This window comes from Sorex araneus, chromosome 4 (assembly GCF_027595985.1).
Source record: "Sorex araneus isolate mSorAra2 chromosome 4, mSorAra2.pri, whole genome shotgun sequence".
Classification (NCBI taxonomy): Eukaryota; Metazoa; Chordata; class Mammalia; order Eulipotyphla; family Soricidae; genus Sorex; species Sorex araneus.
In genome coordinates, this window is record NC_073305.1 from 222,482,710 (window position 1) to 222,506,541 (window position 23,832).

General features: G+C 62.7%; 3 protein-coding genes across 3 annotated transcripts; 2 read left to right on the forward strand and 1 right to left on the reverse strand.

Annotated features, from left to right (window-relative positions):
- Positions 1-28: 28 nt before the first annotated feature.
- On the forward strand, positions 29-2,159 carry RPUSD1 (RNA pseudouridine synthase domain containing 1). The gene is made up of 5 exons (XM_004604205.2): positions 29-349; positions 417-540; positions 611-713; positions 999-1,100; positions 1,363-2,159. The coding sequence occupies exons 1-5, from the start codon at positions 168-170 to the stop codon at positions 1,758-1,760; spliced, it is 909 nt and encodes a 302-aa protein (XP_004604262.1). The 5' UTR covers positions 29-167; the 3' UTR covers positions 1,761-2,159.
- Positions 2,160-4,532: 2,373 nt separating this feature from the next.
- On the forward strand, positions 4,533-14,781 carry LOC101549001 (mesothelin-like protein). The gene is made up of 15 exons (XM_055135778.1): positions 4,533-4,681; positions 4,864-4,984; positions 5,413-5,533; positions 9,968-10,053; positions 10,402-10,528; positions 10,609-10,799; positions 10,933-11,023; positions 11,130-11,265; positions 11,633-11,820; positions 11,940-12,095; positions 12,204-12,331; positions 12,733-12,863; positions 13,168-13,262; positions 13,863-14,124; positions 14,442-14,781. The coding sequence occupies exons 1-15, from the start codon at positions 4,666-4,668 to the stop codon at positions 14,684-14,686; spliced, it is 2,094 nt and encodes a 697-aa protein (XP_054991753.1). The 5' UTR covers positions 4,533-4,665; the 3' UTR covers positions 14,687-14,781.
- A 71-nt stretch (positions 14,782-14,852) lies between these two features.
- Positions 14,853-19,153, reverse strand: LOC101549266 (mesothelin). The gene is made up of 11 exons (XM_055135779.1): positions 19,093-19,153; positions 17,931-17,972; positions 17,406-17,493; positions 17,089-17,132; positions 16,946-17,015; positions 16,600-16,781; positions 16,353-16,508; positions 16,090-16,232; positions 15,893-16,020; positions 15,578-15,672; positions 14,853-15,273 (listed from the first exon to the last, which is right to left on the reverse strand). The coding sequence occupies exons 3-11, from the start codon at positions 17,488-17,490 to the stop codon at positions 15,064-15,066; spliced, it is 1,113 nt and encodes a 370-aa protein (XP_054991754.1). The 5' UTR covers positions 17,491-17,493; positions 17,931-17,972; positions 19,093-19,153; the 3' UTR covers positions 14,853-15,063.
- Between the last annotated feature and the right edge of the window lie 4,679 nt (positions 19,154-23,832).

The following is a 23,832-nucleotide window of genomic DNA, read 5'->3' on the forward strand; positions in this document are numbered from 1 at the left end:
CGGGGCCGCCCGTCCGCGGCGGGGGCGGGGCCCAGCGGCGCGGCTTGGGGCCCAGCGGCGAGTCCCGGGCGCGGGGGCGCGAGACGCGGGGCTCGGGGCGCGAGGGCGAGGCGGCCGGGGCTTCCGGGCGGCGGGCGGCGCGGGAGGGTCCGCGCTTTCCCCCCGCCATGGAGCCGGGCAGCGTGGAGAACCTGGCTGTGGTGTACCGCAGCCGGGACTTCCTGGTGGTCAGCAAGCACTGGGACGTGCGCATCGACAGCCGGGCGTGGCGCGACACGCTGACCGTGCAGAAGCAGCTGCGGCACCGCTTCCCCGAGCTGGCCGACCCCGACACCTTCTACGGGTTCCGGTGCGCGGGGGCCCGCGGGGGGCCGGGCGCTGCCCGCCCGCCACCGCTCACCCTCTGCCCTCGCCAGGTTCTGCCACCAGCTGGACTTCTCCACCAGCGGGGCGCTCTGCGTGGCCCTCAACAAGGCGGCCGCGGCCAGCGCGTACCGGTGCTTCAAGGAGCGGCGAGTCACCAAGGCCTACCTGGCTCTGGTAAGCCGGCTCTCCTGGGCAGGGTCCCCCACCGAGGGGCCCGGCAGGACCTCGTGTCGCCTTCCCATAGGTGCGGGGACACATCCAAGACAGCCAGGTGACCATCAGCTGTGCCATCGGCAGGAGCAGCACCGAGGGCCGGGCGCATACCATGTGCATCGAGGGCACCGAGGGTGTGTAGCTGCAGTCCAGGCGCGAGCCGGGCACCGACACCCAGGTGGCCTCCTGAGCCCACCCGGGGTAACCCCTGGGCACCTCAGGCTATGGCCCAAGACCCCACCCGGGAAGAGAGCTTGTGGTGGGGCCGAGTGACTGGGGCGTGGGAGGGGCCTCGGGCTCAGCCTGCAGGATGCATGGGTGCCCAGCGTTTCCAAGTGGGTTGGGGAGAACGCTGTCCTCCCCCCCCCCGCCCCCACTGGTCAGTCCGCAGAACACGGTGTCCACCTCCTTTACCTCAGGCTGTGAGAACCCGAAACCAAGCCGCACAGAGCTGGTGGTCCTGGAGCACGGGCTGTATGCAGGTGACCCTGTTTCCAAGGTGCTGCTGCAGCCCCTCACAGGTGAGTGGGCGCAGGGTTTGCGGCAGCCGCAGGCCAGCACCTGCTCTGTGTCTCCTAGCCCAGGGCCGAGTCCCAGTTACGCAGGAGGGGAAACCGAGGTATGTTGGCAGCATCCAGGCCTCACTCCTCACCGTCCCTCCTGGGGTTGGCCACACCGGTTCTTGCTGGCCAAAATCTCCCAGTCATTTGGTGTGGTGGAAGCAAATTGCCCCTGACCTGGGCAGCTGCGGCCTGGCCTGCCTGACCGCGCCCTCCCTCCCAGGCCGGACACACCAGCTGCGGGTGCACTGCAGCGCACTGGGCCACCCCATCGTGGGCGACTTGACCTACGGGCAGCCAGCAGGCCGCGAGGAGCGTCCTTTCCGCATGATGCTGCACGCCTTCTACCTGCGCATCCCCACACCCGCCGAGCGTGTGGAGGCCTGCACACCCGACCCCTTCCTGCCCGCCCTCGATGCCTGCTGGCACCCCCACACACTCGTACAGTCGCTGGACTCGCTGGTCGAGGCCCTGCGGGCTGCCCCTGACCCCGAGCCCACAGATGAGGGCACCCGGCCAGGCCAGCCCTCACCACCCCCTGCCAGGCCTCCGGAGACCGCAGAGCAACGAGCCTCGCGCCTGCAGTGGCTTGCTGAGTGGACACTGGAGCCGGACAACTGAGTGTGTGTGCCTGGGTTGTGTGGGAAGCTGCAGATCACTGCCCTGAGCCCACTCCAGGCGGGACCACTGGGCAGGCTCTGTGAGGCCCGGTGGCTGCAGAGGGGCGGGCCGGCCAGCAGAGGGAGCCTGGTGGCCGGCTGTGGGCTGCCGGCCCGCCTCTCTCCGGGAAACCAGTCCTGGCGCTGTCCAGGTCACCTTGGAGGAGGAAAGCTGGGCCCCTGCGTGTTTCGGCTCGGCTTGGGGCTCTGGCGCTCACACATGGCTTCTCCAGGTCGGCCTCTGCCCGCGGTGCGGAGACCGCCTCCTTCCTGCGGACTGCCAGCTGTGGGATGAGGCCAGCTGGATCCCAGGCACTGCCCCCACTGGGCTCCGGGTGTGGAATAAAAACTCATGACAGCCGTGGAGTGCCATCAGTGTGTCTCAGAACCCGATGCTCCCCCCCAAGCCTCTCGGCGGCAGATGGGAACACTTCCCAGGCCTGGCCAATCCACACCTCCCGCGGGTCTCAGGAGCCCCCGGGAAGGGCCCTGCTCTCTCTCGGTCAGGTCCCAAGTCCCCATCTGTCTGCCCGGTTGTACGGAGCTGCCCAGTGACATGCTCCCATCTGGGCAGTGCATGTGCCCATGCCCGATGCAGCCACATGGGGTCACTGTCCACCCACTTGCACACCTGTAAGTGGCCAGGGGCCTTTACCTGTGCTGCCTCTCTCCCTGGCCACACCCAGAGTGTCCCAAATGTCCCAGGGAGCAGCCTCCTCCCCCTCCCGTGGCTCCTGCGCCCCCAGCTGGTGGAGGTGGTGTGGAGACCCCACTAAAGAGCCACCGTGAGCCACCACAAGCCCTTAGCCGGGACTTGGAGAGGGCCCAAGATGGCCCTCGATTGAGCACCTGCCCTGTGGGCACAAGCCCCTCAGAGCCATACCTGCAACAGCTTGCTGGGGGTTGCCAGGTGGACACGCCCCTCTGTGGTCTCAGGTTGATCATCTGCCCTGGGGGACTCCAGAGCACCCCACCCTATCCTCAGTAACCCCAGCCCAGCCTCCTGTGGGCACCTTGCTGCACTGCACGCCCCTAACTGGGAGAATTGTCCAGCACTGGAGACTACCATGTCTGATTTGCAGCTGTGCAGTGTCAGGCCTACCTAGCACAGGTCCTGCTGCTCCCCTCAGCACACGTCCGCCCCATCACCTCCCCTTCCTCCCCCCCAAACTGCCCCCCCACCACAGCACACACACACACACACACCAGCATACGCTTGCCCAACACACCCATCTGCCCCAGCCTCACTGCAGTCACCCACTTTACTGCCCTGCAGGGGACACGCATCTTGTAAGAGCACGTCTGTGTTCCCAGCTCCCAGGACTGGGATACTCATGTATGTGTCTACACAACTGCATGGTTGAACATGTATGTGTTATCAAGATGAACATGCATGACTTGCGTGTGCACACAGATGCACACAAGTGTACTCCCAGGACTGAGACAACTGCATTTATGTGCACACAGCTCTACACTTTCAGCTGTAAGTGTCCCCATGACTTGCACTCATGCACACACATACACGTGTGCTCTCTGGGCCAAGAATACACACGTGTGCACACAGATGCACACTTACACACATTCTCACAGGACTGTTACACAAAATGAACACAATACACTCACTACATATAGATGCATACTTGCACATGTATGTGCCCTGTACTGCTAGACTGAGGCACACAAATGTATGTGTATGTTCAACCATGAGTGCTGATGTGCTCCCAGGACTGAGACATGCATGTTTGCATGTATGTATGGATGTGCTTCCAGGAGTGAGATACATATGTTCACATGTGTGTGCAGATGTGCTCCCAGGCTGAGACACGCAGCTTGAATGCACTTGTCTGTCTCTGACTCCCAGCCCCAGGCAGATACACATGTGCCGGCACACGGGACCCTCAGTGCGGACACCCCGAGCCGGGCTCTGCGGGGGGAGGGGGGTGCGTGCTCTGGGCGGTCGCCAATCACGTGAGCTCAGCCTCCCGCTTCTGGGACTGGGGAGCAGGTGCTCGTGCCAGGGGGGCCCCCAGGGGCTGACGTCTCGGCTCAGCGGCCCCTCCCCTGCACGTCTGCCAGGCGGGCATCATTGCAGGTGTGGGTGCCCTCTCAGGCAGGTTCTGGCACAGGATGGCGGCGAGCCGGGACCCCAGCACCCTCACTGCTCCCAGCCTTTGCGTCCCTGTGCTCAGCCACAGGGGCTGACACACTCAGTGGTTCCCCTGGCCCCTCTGGAGGAGCCCCCGCATCCACCCAGGCCCCGGGGGAGCAGCCTCTCCACACAGACGGTGTGTGTGCAGGTGAGAGTGGGCCGGGGGGTGAGGGCCCAGCGTGATCAGCTGCTGGGTGGCCCCGTGCGGCTCTAGACCTGGGCTGGAGGTTTAGCCCGAGTCTCCGCGGTGCCCATCTCCCTACTGGGCAGGCAGCAGCTAGGGCCCACAGGCTCAGAGTCTGGGACTGGCTCCCCAACAACCCTCACTCCCCACACCCCCAGCTTAACACCCGGGTCTGGAGCCAGACCCACCTCAGAGGCGCATGAGGCGCAGGGTGCTGTGGCTTGGGGTGAGGGGTGGGCTGGCTCTGCCCCCGTGCTGGCAGCAGGGACTCGAGGGGCACGGTGGAGAGGTGTGTTAATTGGGAACCAGGCTCCCCCGAGCCCCGACCTGCGATAAGAAAGGCCCGGCCACGCCCACCGGCCCTTTTGTTCCAAAGACGCGCATTGTTTGTGGGCCTGCCTTGTCCCTAAAGACTGAGCAGCCTCAGCTGAGCCAGCGGTGGGTGGGGTGGGGGCCCCCGCCTCATTGCCCTCCGTTCCCACCACAGCTTTTCCTGGACTCGCAGCCCGGGAGCTGCCTCCCTGTCCGCACAGCATGGGCCCCAGAGCAGGTGAGACCCTCACGGAGGACGGCCCCTCGTCCGTGCCCACCACGCAGGGCACGCACCCGTCAGGCACACCTTCACGCATGCATGCCCTAGGCATGCTCACTCGCCGGACCCCCTGCACACCCAAGCGCCCGTCCAGCTGGTGCTGGCCTGCCGTGACCACCACTTCTGCCGCTCTGTTCCAGGTGCCTTGGTGGCCCCGGCCTTCGCCCTCCTGCTGTCCCTCACAGCTCATTGCTCCAGTCCCCAGGCTGAGGGCTCCTCCGAGGGAGGGCTGGACGCCAGCAAGGCTGACCTGTGGGTGAGGTGAGTGAGGCACCGCTCAGCGCCCAGCCCAGTCCTGTGGGGGGCCCTGAGCGTCCAGCTCCCACACTCTGGCCCAGAGCGCCCCTGTGTCTCGGCTTCCACCTCCTCTCCCGGCCTCGCCTCTGCTACCGTCTCAGGCCCCCAACTGGGACTGTCCTTTGTGTGTTTGGGGCCCACTCTCTGCCCACGCCCAGCAGGATTCTTCGCAGGGCCGGGGCTGGGGCTGGGGCTGGGCCAGGACCCGGCGTCTCGCCATGTCCCTGCAAGATGCAGAGGTGGGGGGACACGAGCCCAGAACTCAGCCTCTGCGAGCCCGCGGGTGGCAGGTCGGAGACGACACCAAGACCCCATGCGGGGTCGGCCACTCTGCCCACTCACTCCTTCTGAGGTCTGGGCCTGCCACCCCTCACCCAGCCGCCCCTATGCAGGGCCAACAGCTCTGCCCTGCAAGGCTTCTGGTGCCAGCCTGCCAGTCAGCTGTCCCGGGCCCAGCTCTCGGCCCTCATCAGGAGGATGGACGCGCAGCAGGTCCCCCTGAAGGCCTGGCAGGTAGGCGGGGGCCTGGCATGCAGTTCTGCAGGAGGGCTGGGAGGAGGCAGGGGTGGGACGCAGTGACCCTGCACTGTGAGGAGGTGGACTGCTGACCCCATGTCAGAGTCTCACCCACCCTGACCCCTGACCCCTGACCTACCAGGAGCAGCCCCTGGGGTCCCTCTCTTCTCACCATTTGCTAGTTCTCCCACTGGAGATGTTTCTAGGGCTGTTTAGAGGGGCTGCAGAGCCCTCCTAGCCTCCCGCTCTTGCTTCCGGCGAGAGATTGGTGGCAGCCCAGGCCCCCTCCACAGCCACAGCCACATCCTGCATGTCCTGGGGGTCCCCACCGTCCCACCCCACTGAGCTGCAGACGTGTCCTTCCCCACTGCGCTGCACTGTGCCCGCTCTCCTCACGCCCTCTTGGTGCCTCTCGCAGGCAGCTCTGGGCCGCAGCCAGTTCTGTTTGTGCACACATGTTGTAAAACTGAACCTAAGTCGATTGCGAGGGGCTGGAGCGATAGCACAGTGGGGAGGGCGTTTGCCTTACACGCGGTCGACCCGGGTTCGATTCCCAGCATCCCATATGGTCTCCTGAGCACCACCAGGGGTAATTCCTGAGTGTAGAGCCAGGAGTAACCCCTGTGCATCACCAGGTGTGACCCAAAAAGCAAAAAAAAAAAAGTCTATTGCCAATCTGAGACCCCCACGGGCCCAGGCACTGCCTCAGGGTGGGCGGCTGCACCTTTGATCTCGGTGTCTCTGAGGGGGGAGGCACGTGTCCTGTCCTGGCCAGTTCTCAGTGGCCTTCTCTAGCCCCCAGCAGCCCCACCCCATTCCCAGAGATGAGCTGGCCATGGAACAGACCTCCTGTGACCCTCGAGCCAGGCTGCTCCATCACTGGTGCCTGTGGCAGGGGACAGACGGGCTGAGGGTGTCTGTGCCACAGCGACTCGAGCCGCAGACCCCCCCACCTCGTCGCTGAGCTGGGGGCCCCTCGCCCCAGTTCCACCGTTGTCTCCTGCTCTGACACACACTTTCTCAGATTTAGCCCGAAATGACATCTCTCAATGTAAGTATGACTGGCATCGTGAGTTTTAGTCCTGAATCTCAGTGGTTCCACTGCTGGGGTGTGGAAAAGTGCTTCCTCACGTATCTGTGTGACAGTGTTATACCCGGGCTCTGGGTTTCCCATTTGCAGAGAGACCAGTTCCACAAATGAGAATGTAAAAGCAAAGGAATCTTTATTGCTAGCTCAAGCTAGGGTCCACGCCTCATCCAATGCAGCGGAGTCTTGACAAGGACCCCGACTGTAGCTCCAGGGAATGTTACATCGTGGATGGTTACATAAGCAAAGTTGGCACAGTTGTTGGTTACAGTTGGCGGTTTTCCCAAGAATTGCGATGAAGCAGTCATAAGTCTGTGAGCTAATTGGTCATGCCCACCTGCTATACGCAGAGATATCCTATTTATCATGGGACTGGTTAGTGGGGTCTAAGGGATTTATAGCTTCTGCCAAGGACAGTTTCAGAAAATGTTTGTTTTTTTTTGGGGGGGGATTTGCTTCTTGGGTCACACCCGGCAATGCACAGGGGTTACTCCTGGCTCTGCACTCAGGAATTACCCTTGGCAGTGCTTAGGGGACCATATGGGATGCTGGGAATCAAACCCGGGTCGGCCGCGTGCAAGGCAAACGTCCTACCCACTGTGCTATCGCTCCAGCCCCTTCAGGAAATGTTTTGAGGAGAAAACAGAAACTTAGGCCTACTGTATGCTTTGCTGAAGTGCAGCCTCTCATGGCACATGTGAGGTTCTTTCTTGGCCTCACAACAGTATGTGTGTATAAATGTACGTGTGTGTGATAACCCACATCACATCAGCTTTCTATACTTGTTTTTGTTTTTGTTTTGGGGCCACACCTGGTGATGCTCAGGGTCACTCCTGGCTATGTACTCAGGGACCAGGCCTGGCAGTGCTCAGGGGACCATATGGGATGCTGGGAATCAAACCCAGGTGGGCCGCATGCAAGGCAAGAACCCCCCCTGCTATACTTTGCTCCAGCCCCACACTGGCCTCCTGTAATTACTCCTTGTTCTAGGCTTTTGGTCAACTCTTGGGGTTTCCTACATGCAGTCCTGGCACCCCTGAACTCCTGCCCAGCCTTGTTTGTTCTTGTTCCTGTGTGAGACCCCAAGTCTGATCCCTCTGAGCACCACTAGGTTGGCCCCACAGCCACCACAAAGCAGACGGCAGAAAAAGAGGGAGGATAAGAGGAAGCAGAACAGACGTGTCATAAAGAGACACAGATGTGGCCAGCCACCCGCATCAGCCCCGAACAGGGTGGGCTGCCCCTGAGCAGAAGACACTGGCAACTGCCAGCCACAAGCCCCCAAGGAGACCCCAGTGACCTAGAAACAGAGAGGGACAAAGAAAGTGGAGCCTGACTGTGGGGAAGGCCATTGTCCGAGAAGATAGAGCCACAGACAGTGTGGAAACAGGGACATTGCCCCTTGTTTGAGGAGGCCTTGGAAAGGGTGGCAGGCCACCAGGGAGGCCCACTGGGCAACTGGGAGCATCATCCGACACAGCAGAACAAAAAGGTCCACACAACGTGGACGTCCATAGCAGAGAGCTGCCAGCTCCTCAGACACAGCTGACCATCCAAGGCACAGGACCCCACACCTGCACCCACACACACCCACACACACAGGTACCCACACACATACATAAACACGTGCCCACATACACACATACCCACATACACATATGCCCACATACACATGCACCCACATACACACGCACCCACATACATATGCACACACATATACATGCATACACATATGCATGCACTCATATACACACACATGCAGACACGCATACACCCACACACATACACCCACGTCCCACATACACTCACACCCACATACATATGCACCCATACGCTCGCGCACACACACACACACACACACACACACACTCACATACACATACACACTGCGAGCGCAGCAGATCAAAGCCTCAGCACTGGAAAAGGACTCAGACATCCCACGCACGTGGGAACTCAAAGGATGATAGCACCTGGGTGCTAGCAAAGGAGAGTGCGGGGTCTGCACGTAGAAGGCCCGGGTGCTCCTGCACCATGGGACACATATTGAAATAAGATGAGTCATGTGGGTGGAGGAAACCTTCAGGAAGACAGTTCTTATTCTTAAACAAGGACAATGAAAACTGAATTTAGACGGAGGCAGGGACTGCATGTCAGGAAGGAGGCACAGACCCTGCCTCCTTCCCCAGGAACAACAGGCCACAGACGCCTGGGAGCAGCAGAAGGAATGTAGTGTGAACACCCAGGATGGAAGTCATCAGAGCGGAGCCCGGGAGGGTCCCCGGGGAATAGCTGGAGGCCAGGCCCAGCCCGGCCATGGAGCACAGGAAGTGTCTGATTCGTTGCCGCACTCTCCGCCGGGTCCCCTGCTCTGCTCAGCCCAGGGCCCCACCACCTGCCACTCTCCTTATAGCATTCCTGCTGGGTTTCTGCTGGGAACTGCGGAGTTCCACCCAGCAGGGGACCCTCCCTAACGAGCTTGGCCATCACCTGGGTCCCTGATTACCACTATCGTGGGTGCCTGGCTCTTGCCACTGGCCTGCCCTGCACTCACTCAGGGGCTCATCGATTCGAGGCTGGTGTTCTCTAGTGTGTGTGGGTTGTCTGATCTGTGGACATATCCACGGAGTGATGTGGTGGTTTGGGGTCCACCCTGGGCAGGGCTCCGGGGCTTCCCTTGGGGCTGAGGGTCACTCTGGAGGCACTGGGGCCCGAATGGTACCAGACTAGAACCTGGGACCATGGACAAAGCAGGTGCCCGACCCCGTACTTGGAGCTGACCAAGTCTCCTGGCCCGCTATCTGAGTCTTCTAACTTCATCCCACGTCCTCCTTTACTTTGTGAGCTAGAAACCCGCCACAGGAGGCTGGCACGGCAGGGACCCTCCATCCTCAGTCCTCCGTCCGGTCCGAGGGGCACAGTTCCACAGTGAGGCAGGAGGGCACGTGGGGAAACTAGCTACTATCCCTGGTACGGAGTGGGCAGTGTCTGCAGGCAGCTGGTAGGAAGCTGGTCTCTGAGCCACTGTGATGGGGACGGCTCGGGCAGGGGCACTGGCACTGTGGGGGCTCCCCAGGGCCTGCACTGTCCACCCACCTCAGCCCCTGCACCTCTGGGGCCAGGGCAAACAGCTCTATCTCTGCCGCCTCAGGGGACCTTCATGTCCCCTCTTCCCCCCGTCCCACCACCCCCGGCGGAGGCTTCAGGTTGGACCATTTGGAGGCAGCTTCTTTGTAGGGACTGAGGCAGGAGGAGGAAGATGAGGGTCAGAGGAGGACTCTGGGGTCAGGGGTGCATGCCAGGTCCACACGTGCTGGGCAGGCAGTGACAACTGTCTGCCTGTCCAGCTCAGCTGCCTGGCGAACCTGGCCGCACTGCATGGCCTCCAGGGAGACTTCCAGATGCACCCCCCAAACCTGCTTCTCTTCTACAAGTGAGTCACCGGGGCCCAGGGGGCACCTCGAGTCAGGGCTCAGGGCTCAGGGGTCACCCCAAGTCAGGGATGGAAACCCTGAGTCAAGGGCAGGGGGACCCCAAGTCACGGGCTGAGGGCACCCTGAGTCAGGGTTCCGGGGGTCACCCCTAAGTCAGGGGTCAGGGGTCACCCTGAATCAGGGACTAGGGGACCCCGAGTCAGGGGGCTCCCATAGCCAGGCCCATGGTAGAGCGCCCCCTGAGTCTGGAGACCTCCCTGGGATTCTGGGGGTCCTCGAGCCTGGCCCAGGGCTGAGCCCCTGGAGTCTCAGGACCCCCTCCAGGGCCTCCTGGCCATGTCCCTCAGCCTCTCGCAGGTGGGAGAGGATGAGTGCCGGAACTTCACTGGCCGCGCTGCCCAGGGGGACCCGGAGCTGCTGGCCAACCTGCCGGACCAGCGGGCAGCTCTGCAGCGTGAGGCCCTGGCTTGCCTGGTAGGCTCGGGTGGTGATGGTGCAGTGGGCAGCAGGCAGGTCTGGGCTGTCCTGACCTGTGACCTTGGCGCTGCCCGCAGGGAGGGTCCCGCCCGGAGCTCAGCGCCTCTGACCTGCAGCTCCTGGGAACCCTGGTGTGTGACATGGACGCGGCCAGCATCAGGGCTGCAGACCCCCACGTGCTGCAGAACCTGCGTCGCTGCCACCGGCTCACGTCGGCCCAGCAGGCCGCCTTCAACCAGCTGCTGGCCAGTGGGAGGACGGCCCTGGGGTAGGTGGACTGCATCTAGGGACATAGCCCAGGGTGCTAGGCAGCCTGGGAGGAGGGGGCTGAGGTCTGGGGGCAGCCACAGGACAGGCCTGAGGGCACCTCAGATACCAACCCTGCTCCACCTTCATCCCAGGCCCCCGGAATCCTGGAGTCTTGAGGGGCTACAGGCCCTTGGTCCCCTGGCCACCTACATCAGTCCCAGCCTGTGGGTGCAAGTGCGGGAGGTAAGACTGACCCAGACCTAGGCCCCCACCTGCCCTAGGGTCTGTGTCTCAGACAGAGGGGGACACTGAGCCTGCAGACCTTGGTGGAGTGCCCAGTGTCCCCCAGGCCGTGGGCCTGGACTTCTTTGGCAGCATGGTGGCCGCCTACCGGGAGGGACAGCTCAGCCAGTCAGATGCCCAGCGCTTTGTCAACGACTTCCTCGAGGCCAAGGCCAGGTCATCGCGACCCAAACGGGGCACAGGTCAGTGTGCCCACGGCTTGTTCACCAGTGCAGAGGGAGGAGATAGCACAGGGGCCTGACGGGAGAGGGACAGAGACACGGGGCAGGGCAGGACACAGGGACAGAGACGTGGGGCCAGGGCAAGACAGAGGGACAGGGCAGGACAGAGGGTCAGGACAGGACACAGGGAAGGGCAGTGCTGGGCACCAGGCAGTGTAGAATAGGGGTGTGGGTGGTTCCCAGCTGAGGCCTGTGGACTTGAGGTTCCTTGGCTGAAGTTGAGTGCTGGATTCTTGGTGCTGAGGTCTGGGTGCTGGGCCCTGGGTGCTGGGTGCGGTGACATCTGCACCCAGCACCCAGCGCAGGGAGACGGTCTGTCCCTGAACAGGAAGACGCTGCGTGCGCGGTGACATCACCGCGGCGACCCTGCGGGACGACCTCTTCCTGGTGCGCTACGACTGTGGACAGCTCGAGTCCTGCCTGGGGCCGCGCGTGCTCAGGGCCAACCTGGACCCGCTGCTGCAGCACCCACTGCCCGCCGAGTGCCAGCGCGTGGTCAAGGCCAAGCTGGGGCAGGTGCGACGGGGGGCGGCCGGGCCAGGTCGGGCCGGGTCGGGCCGGGTGGGGGGGGGGGTGGCTGAGCGGCAGGACGGGGCTGGGCGGGGGTCCGGGGACTCACGGCGCCGCCCCCGCAGGTGTACCCGCGCGGCCTCCCAGAGGAGCAGCTGCCGCGCGTGGCCTCGCTCGTCTACCTGTACTCCTGTGCCGAGATCGGCCAGTGGAACATCACATCCATGGACACGCTCGTGGCCCTGCTGGCCTCCGACGTGGCGCTGGACAACCAGACGGAGGTGAGGTTCCATCCCACTTGAGTCACCCCGCCCACCCCGCTGCCCCGCCCACCCACCTGCTGGCCCCGCCCCGCCCCGCCTACCCACTTGTTGGCCCGCCCCTCCCAGGCCCTCCTGCAAAAGTTCCTGGACCACAACGGCACCCTCACCGGAGCCCTGCTCGTGGCCATCGGGGGCTCCCGCCTCTGCTGGATGAGCCCCCGACAGATCCAGGCCATCCAGCCCTCGGAGTTCCGGTGAGCCTCCCCGGGGAAAACAGGGTAGGCGCCCTTGAGTCAAGCCATCGCAGGCATGACCAAGTATCGCAAACCGAGTGTCCCAACCTCAGGCAGATTTTGCCCTCGCAGCCAGAGACCCCCCCCCCCCCACTGCCTCACGCAGGTGACAGTCCTGGCAGGTGTCCCAGTGATGTCCTGAACCAGGCCCTCTCTGAACCCAGCACTTCCAGTCACTGCCCAACCTCTGCCTCTGTCCTAACTCACCTCCTGTGAGGACCGGCCCTCCACCTCAGGGCGCCCCTGCTCACTACGGCTTACCCCACTCACCCCTGCTCGGCCACACCTGTAAAGGCTGGTGTGCTGGGGGCTCTGTGTCTGGGGTTGCCCCAGCCTGCCATAGCTGCCCCTTCCTTCCCCAGGCTGGCGGGGGCCCTGGACATCTCCTCCTGCCCTCAGAGCCGCAAGAACGTGCTGTTTGCCAAGGCCCAAGAGGCCTTCCGCAGCACCCAGACCACTGATGCCTACTACCGCTTCATGCGCCCCTACCTCGGTGAGACCACGGCCCCTCCCTGCACTTCCCAGGGTGCCCTGCTCCACCACCTGTGCCAACCCAGGGTTCCTGCCCCCTCACCTGTGCCAAGCCAGGGCGCCCACCCCTCTCACCTGTGCCAGTCTGGGGTGCCCTCCCCCTGATGTGTGTTACCCAAGGATACCCTCCCCTCACCTGTGCCAGCCCAGGGTGCCCTCCCTTTGCCAACCTGGGTTCCCTTCCTCCTACCTTTGCCAACCTGGGGTGCCTTCCCTTCACGCCTCTACTTCCCGGGGTGGCCTGCCCCCACCTGTGCTGCCTGTAGGTGGTGCCCCGGTGGAGGAGCTGCAGCATCTGGCACAGGCCAATGTCTCCATGGACATCGACACCTTCACCAACCTGAACCCCCACGTGCTACAGGTGGGCAAGGCCTGCTGGGAGTCCCAGATTCCAGCCCTCCAGGGCAGGGGTCCATATATGAAGGCTCCAGGCCATCTCTAAGGCCCTCCCTGGTGCCCACTGTCTGGTGAGGCTGTTCCCACAAGCTCCCTCGCCAAACATAGTCAAACAGGCAGGCAGGGTCTGCGGGCAGACACAGTCCATGGGCAGACACTGTCCATGGGCAGACACGGTGCATGGTCAGACGGTCCACAGGCATGCATGGTCCATGGGCAGACACGGTCCACGGCCAGAGGCACGGCCCACAGGCAGGCACGGCCCACGGGCAGACACGGTCCACGGGCAGACACTGTGCCTGGGCAGACACGGTGCATGGTCAGACGGTCCACAGGCATGCATGGTCCATGGGCAGAGGCACGGCCCACGGGCAGGCATGGTCCCCGGGCAGACATGGTCCACGGGCAGACATGGTCCCAGTCAGGCATGGTCCCCGGGCAGACATGGTCCCCGGGCAGACACGGTCCCCGGGCAGGCATGGCCCCCGAGCAGGCATGGTCCATGGGTGGCCACAATCCACAGATGGACATGGTACATGGGTGAACATCCCTCTCCCTCCCGCAGAGCCTGAGCCTGGACAATGTGACCACACTGCTGGGCCAGAACGTGGGGGACCTGCGGAAGGCGCGCAGCCACCCGACCATCAGCTCCTGGCTGCGCAGCCTCAACAGCTCAGCCCTGGGGGAGCTGGGGCTGGAAACGGGCCTGGCTAGCCGCCTCAAGCCTGGCCACTCCACCCGTCGCCCCCCCAGCACCACCCCACTGGCCCTCCAGCTTGCCCCCTCTGCAGACCTAACCGGGGACGCCGCCGAGGTCCCCAGCTCTGGTACAGCACCCCCCTCCTGCCACCCCTCAGCTAGGCTGCCATGGGGGGGGCTGCTGTGCCCCCCTTCTCTCACCTTGGGCCCTCTGCCCATTCTCTGCCCCTCAGTGACAGCTGGGTGCTCTGGGCCTCACCCTCGCTGCCTTATAACATGCTGAAGGACACATTTGCTCTTCAGCCCAACAGCAGAAGGGGGCTCTTGGGCACCATACCTAGGGGTCCTTACTGGCATTCCCACCCTCAGGGAGGGGTTTCCCCAGGCTGAGGGGACCAGTGGGGGCTCCCGGAGGGGGCTAATACTCCTTATGTTCCACCCACAGGCAGCCCTGAGAGTCCCCTGGGGTGCCTGCCCCTCGCTGTGGCCCTGCCCTCTGGCCTCCTGTGGTTGTTGTACTGGAGCGGCCTCAGCCCTGGCCAGGACGGCTCACCCGGAGCACACACTGCAGCTTCCCAAGATGGCCCCAGCCCTGCACTGCAGCAGGGGTTGGGAGAGGGAGCCAGCAGCCTGCCCAGGCCAAGGTGCCAGCCCCAAGCCCAGGGGGCCTGGCTGACCCTCCCAGCCTAGGGCTGCAGGGCCGTCCCTCCTGGACCCTGGGACTCGGAGCTGGACATACCCCCACCCCTGCCCTCCACCAGGACCATGAAGGGCTCCTGCGGCACTGACACTACTGCCTGATTTGAATAAAAACAAGGACAGGTGACCGTCGTGCCCGTGTCTCTTTGCTCCGTCCAGGATGGGCACAGAGCTCTCAGCGGAGAGTGGGTCGCCTTGGCATCCCCACAGCACCAAGGCAGGCTGCAGTGACCACACCCACTTTATTAGTTCAGCTGGGGCCTCCACAGCAGGGCGACGCCCCACGTCCGGCCAAGGTCTGAGTGGTGGACTCAGGTCAGGAGCAGAGCCAGGAGCAGACGGGAGCTGCCCTGGGCCTCGGGAGCAGGTCAGACGCTGCCCCTCACATCCTGCCCACCTGGGAGGTGGAGGTCCAGGTAGCCGTTGGGGATGCCCCCCTGGAGCCCCAGTCCGAGCTGGTCCAGGTCGCTCTGTGGCGTGGACACGATCCACTCCCGCACGGGGCTACTCCACATCTCGGCCTTCAGCCCCCGCAGGTTTGGGCCCAGAAGTTTCTGCACCTCAGGGACAGTCAGGGGCTGCCCGAGCCCCGCAGGGGGTCAGCGGAGGCTCCGGCCCGACCGAGAGGACTCGCACTCCAGATTTTGGAGCCCTCTCTCCAAAGACCCGTCCCCAGGTCCCTTCCCATACCCTGCCCAGAGCCCTTAGATCCGCCCTGAGCCCAAGGCCCCACCCACCGAGCCTTAGCCCCGCCTACTAGCAACACGCTGAAGCCCCACCCACCGGCCTTTGGGCACGCCCAGCAACGGCCACCGCAAGCCCCACCCCTGGTCGTTAGTTCCGCCCACCAAGTGCTCTGTCACGCCCCCTTGGTGGCTCTACCTTGACCGCTGCAGGTTGGAGCTGCTTCATTGTGGCCACGTCAATGGTTATGTTCTGCCTGATGAGATCCCGCAGGTCCTCCGTAGAGGCCCCACCTGCCACGGGGGACAGCTCTGAGTGGGAGGCGGCTTCACCCTGTGGCCACAGGCCCCCGCAAGCCCGCGGCTTCACAGAGTCCCCAAGCTTGCATAGTGATCCCTTGACCCTCTGTGGCTGAGGAAGGGCTCGAAATTCTCGGGGTCAGCCCCAGCCGGGCACACTGCAGGGCGTGGCCAGTGAGGCGGTGCCCGCAGCTGGGCTGGAGCTGGTGCTCACCCAGGAAGGGCTGGATCTTGATGAGATAGTCAGTCCCTCGCAAGTGCCGGAAAGCCACGTGGGCCTTGTCGTAGAGGATGTCCAGCTGCTGGGGGCTGCACCCCTCCAGGTGCTGGGCCCTGATTTCCCTGGGGATGGAGAGGGGTGGCCATGAGCCCGGGGCGGGTGCCCAACCGTGCCCAGGACCTGGCACTCACCGAATCACGCTCTCCTGCACGTGGCCCAACAGCTCAGGGCTGAGTGAGCACACATAGGTGGGAATGAAGGCCCTCAGCATGCCCACTGTGTCCAGGTCCAGCTGGCCCCTTCCCGCCACATAGCGTTTGATCAGGGCTGTGACCTGCAGGAGCCGGTCACTCAGTACCAAGGGACCAGGAAATCCCAGCCCCCAGCTGGCACCACCTCCCCACAGCCTGGGGGCTCCCCCAGCCCCTTTCCCACCACCACCCCCGGCGCTCACCTGAGCATGCATTTCCCTCCCTTTGCTGATTTTAAGTAGAGATTTCACTGTCTCCAGAGCTGTCACATTCCACTTGTAAATGTCCTCAGGAGTCATCTCCAGGAAGAAGTACCCCATGCGGTGGACGAGGGACTCAGGGTAGCCCCCTGGGTAGCTCTGGGTGGGGAGAAGGCTGTGAGCACCCAGCTCTCCCCCGGCGACTGAGCCTGCCCCACGGATGGTGAGGCCAGTCCCGGGCCACACTCACCTGGTCCAGTTTGCATTTGAAGATCCTCAGCTGCTGGTAGGTGAAGGGCACCTCGTCCACCCTACTCATGTTGGCCTCCAGTAGTGCCGCATCCACACAGGCATCCAGCTCCCAGTCTTGGTACAGAACCAGGTTCTCGTCCACTCTCTGGGGCTTCTGCCCCGGTGGACAGGCTTTCTCTGCTGGGGCAGGTGAGGGTCAGCCTGCTCTTCCCGTGAGCCCTCCTTTGTCCACTGGATCCCAGGTGATTCAGTTGTCACCCTGAGGATCGGGAGACCCAGGAAGGGCCATGATGTGGGCGGGCAAGACCCCCTCCCCCAGCCATTCCTGAGGTCTGGGCTGGCACCTGGCTGGCTCCGGACACAGCTCCGTTCAGAGCCCCTGAGGGTGCGAGGCTGCCTCTGGACCACGGTGCCCTGAAAGCAGGCACAGTTTGAGCTGGGCACCTGACTTCAGGGAGCTCCTTCACCCCGCCAGGCACACCCTTACCATTCTCCGGTCTTCTGTCTGTGCCCCGTGCAGCAGCAGGAGTCCTGTGGGAGAGCAGGGCTAGGAGGGGTGTTGGGGCTCTGGGGCCGGTGTGCCTGCCGTGCCCCCCATGTTGCACCCAGCACCCCTACTTAGGCTCAGGGGCAGTTTCCACAGCCTTCTGCCACCCAATTGCTCAGGCTGTGGTGAATACCTGCTCCCCAGCAGCCCTTGTTCAGGCCTGAGCCCCCATCACCCCACAAGGCACAGGTGGCCCCCGGGTGCCAACCAGCCCCCTCTGGGTCCACAGCACAGGACACTGGGCCTCCCTCACTCACCGAGGCTGACATGCAGGAGCAGGAGGCTGCCACGAGAACGGGGTCCACGGGACCCCAGTGCAGGGTGAGCTCGCCTTGAGGCCATGGTCTGTGGGAGGCAGAACCCTGAGGCCCCACGGGGGCACCGTCTGTGCCACCCTGGCCCTCCTCTTGGAGCAACCCAGAGCCTGCTCACCCTTGCAGGAGGCCAGGCTTCTGCCCAGAGGCTCCGTCTCTGAGCCAGACCTGTGGGCAGTGGCTGGTAACAGGCTCCCACCCCACCCCAGCAGCTCCCCGGAGAACAGGCAGGAGGGTCATGCCAGGAGGTAGGTCTCCTCGGTTCCCCGTCTTTCCAGGGGACAGAGAAGCTTAGGGCTGGGGCCTGCTGTCCAGTCTCCCAGCCGGAGCATCCACACCCTTCCCCTCTCCCAACCCTGCCTCTACCCATCAATGTCAGGATTTGTCCAGCCCTCGGTCCTGCCAGGTGGACAAGGTTGCAGGACCCTGCGGTCTCCAAAATCAGAGACCACAGACCCTTCTTCTGACCTGCCAGCCAGTGGACACCTCCTTCAGCAGAAAGTTCAGAGTCTGCAGGCCAGTGTGGGGGAGGGTTGAGAGGGGTACGGATTGGGAGAGATATGGGGTGAAGAATAGGAAAGGGGAAGAGGACTAGCTGAGGGATAAAGGGTGGATGGGGTGAGGAGAGGTGAGGAGTGGCGGGATGGGAGGGGTGAGGAGCGGAGGATGAGGAGTGGAGGGGTGGAGGGGTGAGGAGTGGAGGGGTGGAGGGGTGAGGAGTGGAGGGGTGGAGAGGGGTATGAAGGACTGTGCTCTGGGCAGGGTGCAACCTGCAGGAGCAAACACCTCTCTCCCAGAGCCCAGCGGTGAGTCCTCCTCAGGACTGCCTGGAGCCATAACCCTCAGGACACCCCCTTGGGCCCCACACTCCTGCCCGGCATGATTGGCATCACCAAGCCAGTCTGGAGAGTGTCCTGGGAGAAACCTGGCTGGGTCAGGGGTGGGGACCAGACCCCGGGCCAGAAAATGTGGGAGCAGGTGGGGGGAGACACTGGGTGATAGCTGTATCCCACAGGCCCCACAGCACCCAGAGCCTCCCTGGGGCCTGACCCCCATCAGGAGCCACCATAGACTTGGGTCACGGGGGAGGGCAAGACCCAGACTCATGGTGGCCCCTGGGCCGGGTCCTGTGTGCCACTGCCACCAGCGGACAGGCTGGGCTGGGCATTGCGTGACCCTGGCTCCTGAGCACTGACCCCCACTGTGCAGCTGCTCCCTCTGCAGGCCCCTCCTGCTCCTCAGCACCCCAGGGCCCCCCACAGCCAACCTGGGACCCCACCCTGGCCTTAGCACTAGACTCCCTGTCCACTGGAGCCAGTGACGAAGCAGGAGCTGGCTAGGGCTCAGGGGTGGGTCACTGGCCTGCTGTGAGGCCAGTCCGGGCAACACCCGGATCAGAGGCACTGGCCACACGGACCCACAGGCTCCCTCTGGGGAAAACAGGGCAAGTGACAGACTGGTGGGCCAAGTGGCCACTCCCAGGCTGGCCTCCCCCATGTCTCCACCAGAGTTTCTGGCAGGAGGGTCCAGTGCTGGCTCCCACTTCACAGCTGCAGGGTCTGCACTGGGCTGGGGTCCCAGGAAGGCAACCTCAGGAATTCCCGTCCCTCCCCAGGCCTGCTGTACTGACCCTCACATCACCTTGGGGACAGCCACCAAACCTGAGCTGCTCTGGTCGGGTTCCTCGGGGATCTGGGGTCCAGCAGTCACAGCCTCTGGGGAGAGCAGGGAGGAGCCTGGTGCTGGGAGCGGCAGGAATGTGTGGGTGGCTCACTCACGGGAGGGAGGAGCAGCCAGTTGCCTTGGCTGGGGGTGGGGGCCGTGCCCGTGTGCCTGCCTGCAGGCCAGGCGGTGAGGTGGGGGCAACTTCTGTAGGTGGGGCCACCAATAAGTAGGAGTGGAGGCTGTGGGAAGCACAGGGTGGGATGCCCAGGGAGCGAGCAGAGAGGCTGACCTGGGAGCACTGTTCTGGGAGCTTCCCCGGGCTGTGGCAGTGTGGGGAGTGCTGCCCATACCCCACTCTGCACCGGTGGACGGGGCTCCGACTTCACACCTCTCCCTCTCTGAGGGGCAAAGCCAAGAACACTGGGGTGTGGACTTGTTGGATTTTGAATGGATTTCTGGTCTGCATTTCTGGTCTGCATTTCCCCCACCCCCAGGGGGCCGGACCCACCGTTTAAGAAGCCAGATTTGAGATGAGCTTCCGAGAACAGAGGCGTTTTGGGATGTGGGGGCCGTGCCCCCCACCCCTGGTTTTCTCAGCTGGCAGCAGCGCTCCAGGACTTCCTCTGTCCTGGTGATGGTGACGCACCCTCTTCGAGCCTGAGAGTCAGATTTCAAGCCCATCCCTGGGGTGGGGAGACCAGTCTCTCCCGAAGAACCCCTCCCAGGGCTGGGGCCAGGGACACAGCTCAGTGGGCAAATGTTTGAGGCCCTGGGTTCCATCCCTAGCACCCAAAATACCCACAAAACCTCCAAAATATCTCTCGCGCATGTGGGTTCATGCCCAGCGTGGGCTGGAGCTGAGAGTTCCTGAGAAGTGCCTCTGGGGAATAAGGCCAAGAGAAGCTAGTCTTCTCCCACCGCTTCTGGGGCTGCAGCAAGTGACCAGAGCCTCCTGGACACCTCTCGGGAACAGAGATCACGGCCTTCGACTTGCCTGTCGTGGGTTTGGTGCTCCTTGGACAGACCTGCCTGCCACGTGTGTCTGGAACCTTCCTGGGCTGGGGGATGAGCCCCACAGACCCGAGAGAGGCCCAGAGTCTGCTGTGTAGAGACCAGGGGGACAGGAGCCTGCTGGCCACACAGCCTGCAGGGACCCTGACAGGGCCTGGGCAGTCTGACAGGGAGGCAGGGGTGGCCCGCAGAGGGCACAGCTCTGACACAGTTGAGGCGGGGGTAGAGGGGACAGTCCTGGGAAACTGGGGAGCAGCCTGCTAGCAGAGGCAGCTGGGGGCAGCAGGGAAAGACAGGACTCTAGGTCCAGCCTCTTTGGACAAAGGAGGGGCTTCTCCATGAGGCTGCTGCAGCCGCTGTCCCCATGGTGGGGGAGGGGAGCTCAAGACTCGAAGCAGGGTTGGCATGGTATGCCGGGACAGGAGGGCCTGGACAGGTGTGCCTGGACAGGTGTGCCCGGACAGGTGTGCCTGGGTAGATGTGTCCTGGAGAGGCGTGCCCTGGATGGTGTGCCTGGACAGATATGTCTAGACAGGTGTGCCCGGACAGGTGTGCCCGGACAGGTGTTCCTGGACAGATATGTCTGGACAGGTGTGCCCAGACAGATGTGCCCAGACAGTGAGTCCTGTGCAGGGGTGCTCTAGGCAGGTTGACAGCGCACCTGTCGGGACCAGAGGGTGTGCCCCTAGAGTCTGGCAGAGGTCATGGCAGGCCCCTCATTAGCTGTAATTGCGGGAGCGAGGCCTCCCAGGGCAGGGGCCAGATCACACCTGTTGACAAGCTGTGCCTGCGCACAGGGACGGCGTGTGTGTTGATTATGCTGCTAATGAGGTGCTCATTGCCCGAGGTAATTTCCTTCAACAAATACTGCCCCGTGCCTGCTGGCTGGGCTTTGCCCAGAGTGCCAGGTAGGGGCCCTGGGGAAGCATCCTGCTCCGACCTGGGGCGCGGCACACTCTGGAGTGCTGCTGTCTCTCCGGATTCTGCAGCCATGCACCCCGGGCCTGGGAACCCTGCCTGAGAGCACCCCTGGGCACCCACTGACACGCACCATGATTCCCTTCACGAGTTGTGGGGTGCCTCAGCAACACAGTCTCACTGGCTACAGGGATGCCCCTGCCCAGGGCTGTGTCATGCACTGGACATCTCCCTGCCTGGCAGTGTGTGGTCACACAGGCAGGGGTCTCAGGCCCAGCCCCCTCTCTGAGCTTCCTGAATCCCAAGCTCACTATTGTTGGGGTCTCAGCAGCCAGCCTGAGACCCTGGCCAAATCCCCTGCCCTTAGAAGCAGGAGCAGGCTCTCTTCACAGGGGCCCAAGGCCCTGTGCCAGCACTCCACCCAGAAAGGCACCCTTGGTTGAGGAGATAATGGGAGGAAACCTGAAAGTCACCACTTGTCTGAGCTAACATACCTTGAGAAGCGGTCGGGTATAAAACATAAATCATTAGCTAACATCTGTGAAGCGCACAGCAAAGTGTTCATGCCAAGAGTTGATAACCAGGTGTTCACAGTATCCAAGCCGCCCTAAAATTTTTATATGAATAACAGTGTGTGAGAGCTAATAAAATGAGGGTTGCTTGACCTCCAACTCTCCCCGCTCCGCATGGTTCTTTCTTAGTGGCAGTGGTGGGGTGGCCGCGGCGCGCAGAGGGGCTGGGCAAAGGCTTCTCCCCCTCACACTCCCTCTCCTGTAGGGAGTAAGTCCAGTGGCCTAGGTGATCATACTCCAGTTTGCCAGGATCTACTGGCCAGGACCCTGACAACTATGGGCTGGGTGGCTGCATGTGACCCTGCAGTGTGGGGCAGTGGCTGAGGGCCCTGGCCGCCCCCCCTCCTCCACATGGGGCCAAGGCCTTCTCCCTGGTTTGGCCTGCAGAGCCCACAGTCTGGAGGACCATGTCCTTCCTCCCACCTCTCTCCCTTTCTAGCATTTTCTTTCTTTCCTGTCACATATTTGTGGTGCTCAGGACTTACTCCTAGCTCTGCACTCAGGTCACTCCTGTCGGGATTCAGAGAACCACATGTGGTATTGGGCAGCCTGTGCAAGGCAAGTGTCTTACCCATTCTACGCCTCTTGAGCCCCTGAATCCACTTTCTTACCATTGCTCTAGCTAAGGCTAGTTTCACTGTTAAATGCAGCAAATATCTGAAGTCACCCTTTTTTCAGGAAAATAACTCATATGGGGGCTGGAGATATTGTACAGTGGTTAGGGCGCCTGCCTTGCCCTCTCTCGGTTTGATCCCCAGCAGCACCTAGGGTCCCTGGAGCCCCACCAGGCCGGCCCCAAGACCAAAATAAGCCCAAACCAGCTAGGTGTGGTCCCAAAACCAAAACAAAAAGTAGGAACTTGCTTTAGCGAAGACAACTCCCCCCACCCCATAGCTGTCACCCCCACAGCGCAGTTCCTGGTGGCGGCCTGGATCCTCCTAGTGTCCGCACCCCCCCGCCCCCGTGCTCAGGGTCTGTTCCCCTGCAGGTCACCCCGTGAGACAGCTGCCCAGAAACCCGGGACCTTCATGCGAGGTAGGAGCCTGGGACCCATCTGGGGTCAGAGCCGAGCAGCCTGGACCCTCTGGAGGTAAGTCAGCGACAGGAACCCCAGAGCCGCAGGGCCCAGGCTGGAGCCGGGAAGTCAGACAAGGCCGTGAGCTCCCTCTGGGCCTTTGCAGGGGCATGCATGACTGGATTTCAAGCCTCAGGGGACTGTGTGCCCCCCCACCCCAGGCCCACATCCAGCTCTGGACCTTACAGTCACAGTCACTCCTACCAGCCACAGCCTGGAGGGCTCTCTGGGGCCTCAGCTGGACCCGTGCCCCCCATGTGTGTAAACGCTGGCAGCACTGCGCATGGGGAGCACATGGGAAATACTTACTAATGATGATGATGAAACAATTTGCAAAATATGAGAGCATGCACTGCAGAGCGTAATGTTGGCAGCGGCACCAGCACCCCAGGGGCGGTGAGTTAATAAAAGGCCCTGGAGGGCTGCTCCACCCTCAGTTCCGCCCCATGTGTGCGTGTGTGAGACAGACAGACAGACAGACAGAGGGAGAGAGGATGTGAGTTCCCTGCTGGTTCCCACAGGGGACACAGGGATGTCTCTAGGGTGCAGTGACACCCGGCACCTCTGGCACCTGGGGACAGCCACATTACATGGAGGTCTGTGCCCCTCCATTTTACTTTTATGTTTGTTTGTTTGTTTTTGGGCGATGCCCAGTGATGCTCAGGGCTTACTCCTGGCTCTGCACTCAAATCATCCTAGGCGGTGCTCGGGGGATGATATGGGATGCTGGGGATCGAACCCAAGTCCGTGGTGTGTACTGTCACTCTGCCCCGGCCCCTCCATTTGATGTATAGCTTTTTTTTTTTTTTTTTTTGCTTTTTGGGTCACACCCAGCGATGCACAGGGGCCACTCCTGACTCTGCACTCAGGAATTACCCCTGGCAGTGCTCAGGGGACCATATGGGATGCTGGGAATCGAACCCAGGTTGGCCGCGTGAAGGCAAATGCCCTACCCACTGTGCTATCACTCCAGCCCCATGACGTATAGCTCTTATTCTTTTATTATTTTGGTTTCTGGGCTACATCTGGTGTTCTCAGGGGTCACTCCTGGCAGGGACTGAGCCTCACTGTACTTTCTCCTGCCCTGACACAGCTTAGTCAAGCTCTGAGTTCATGTGTACTGCCAGCT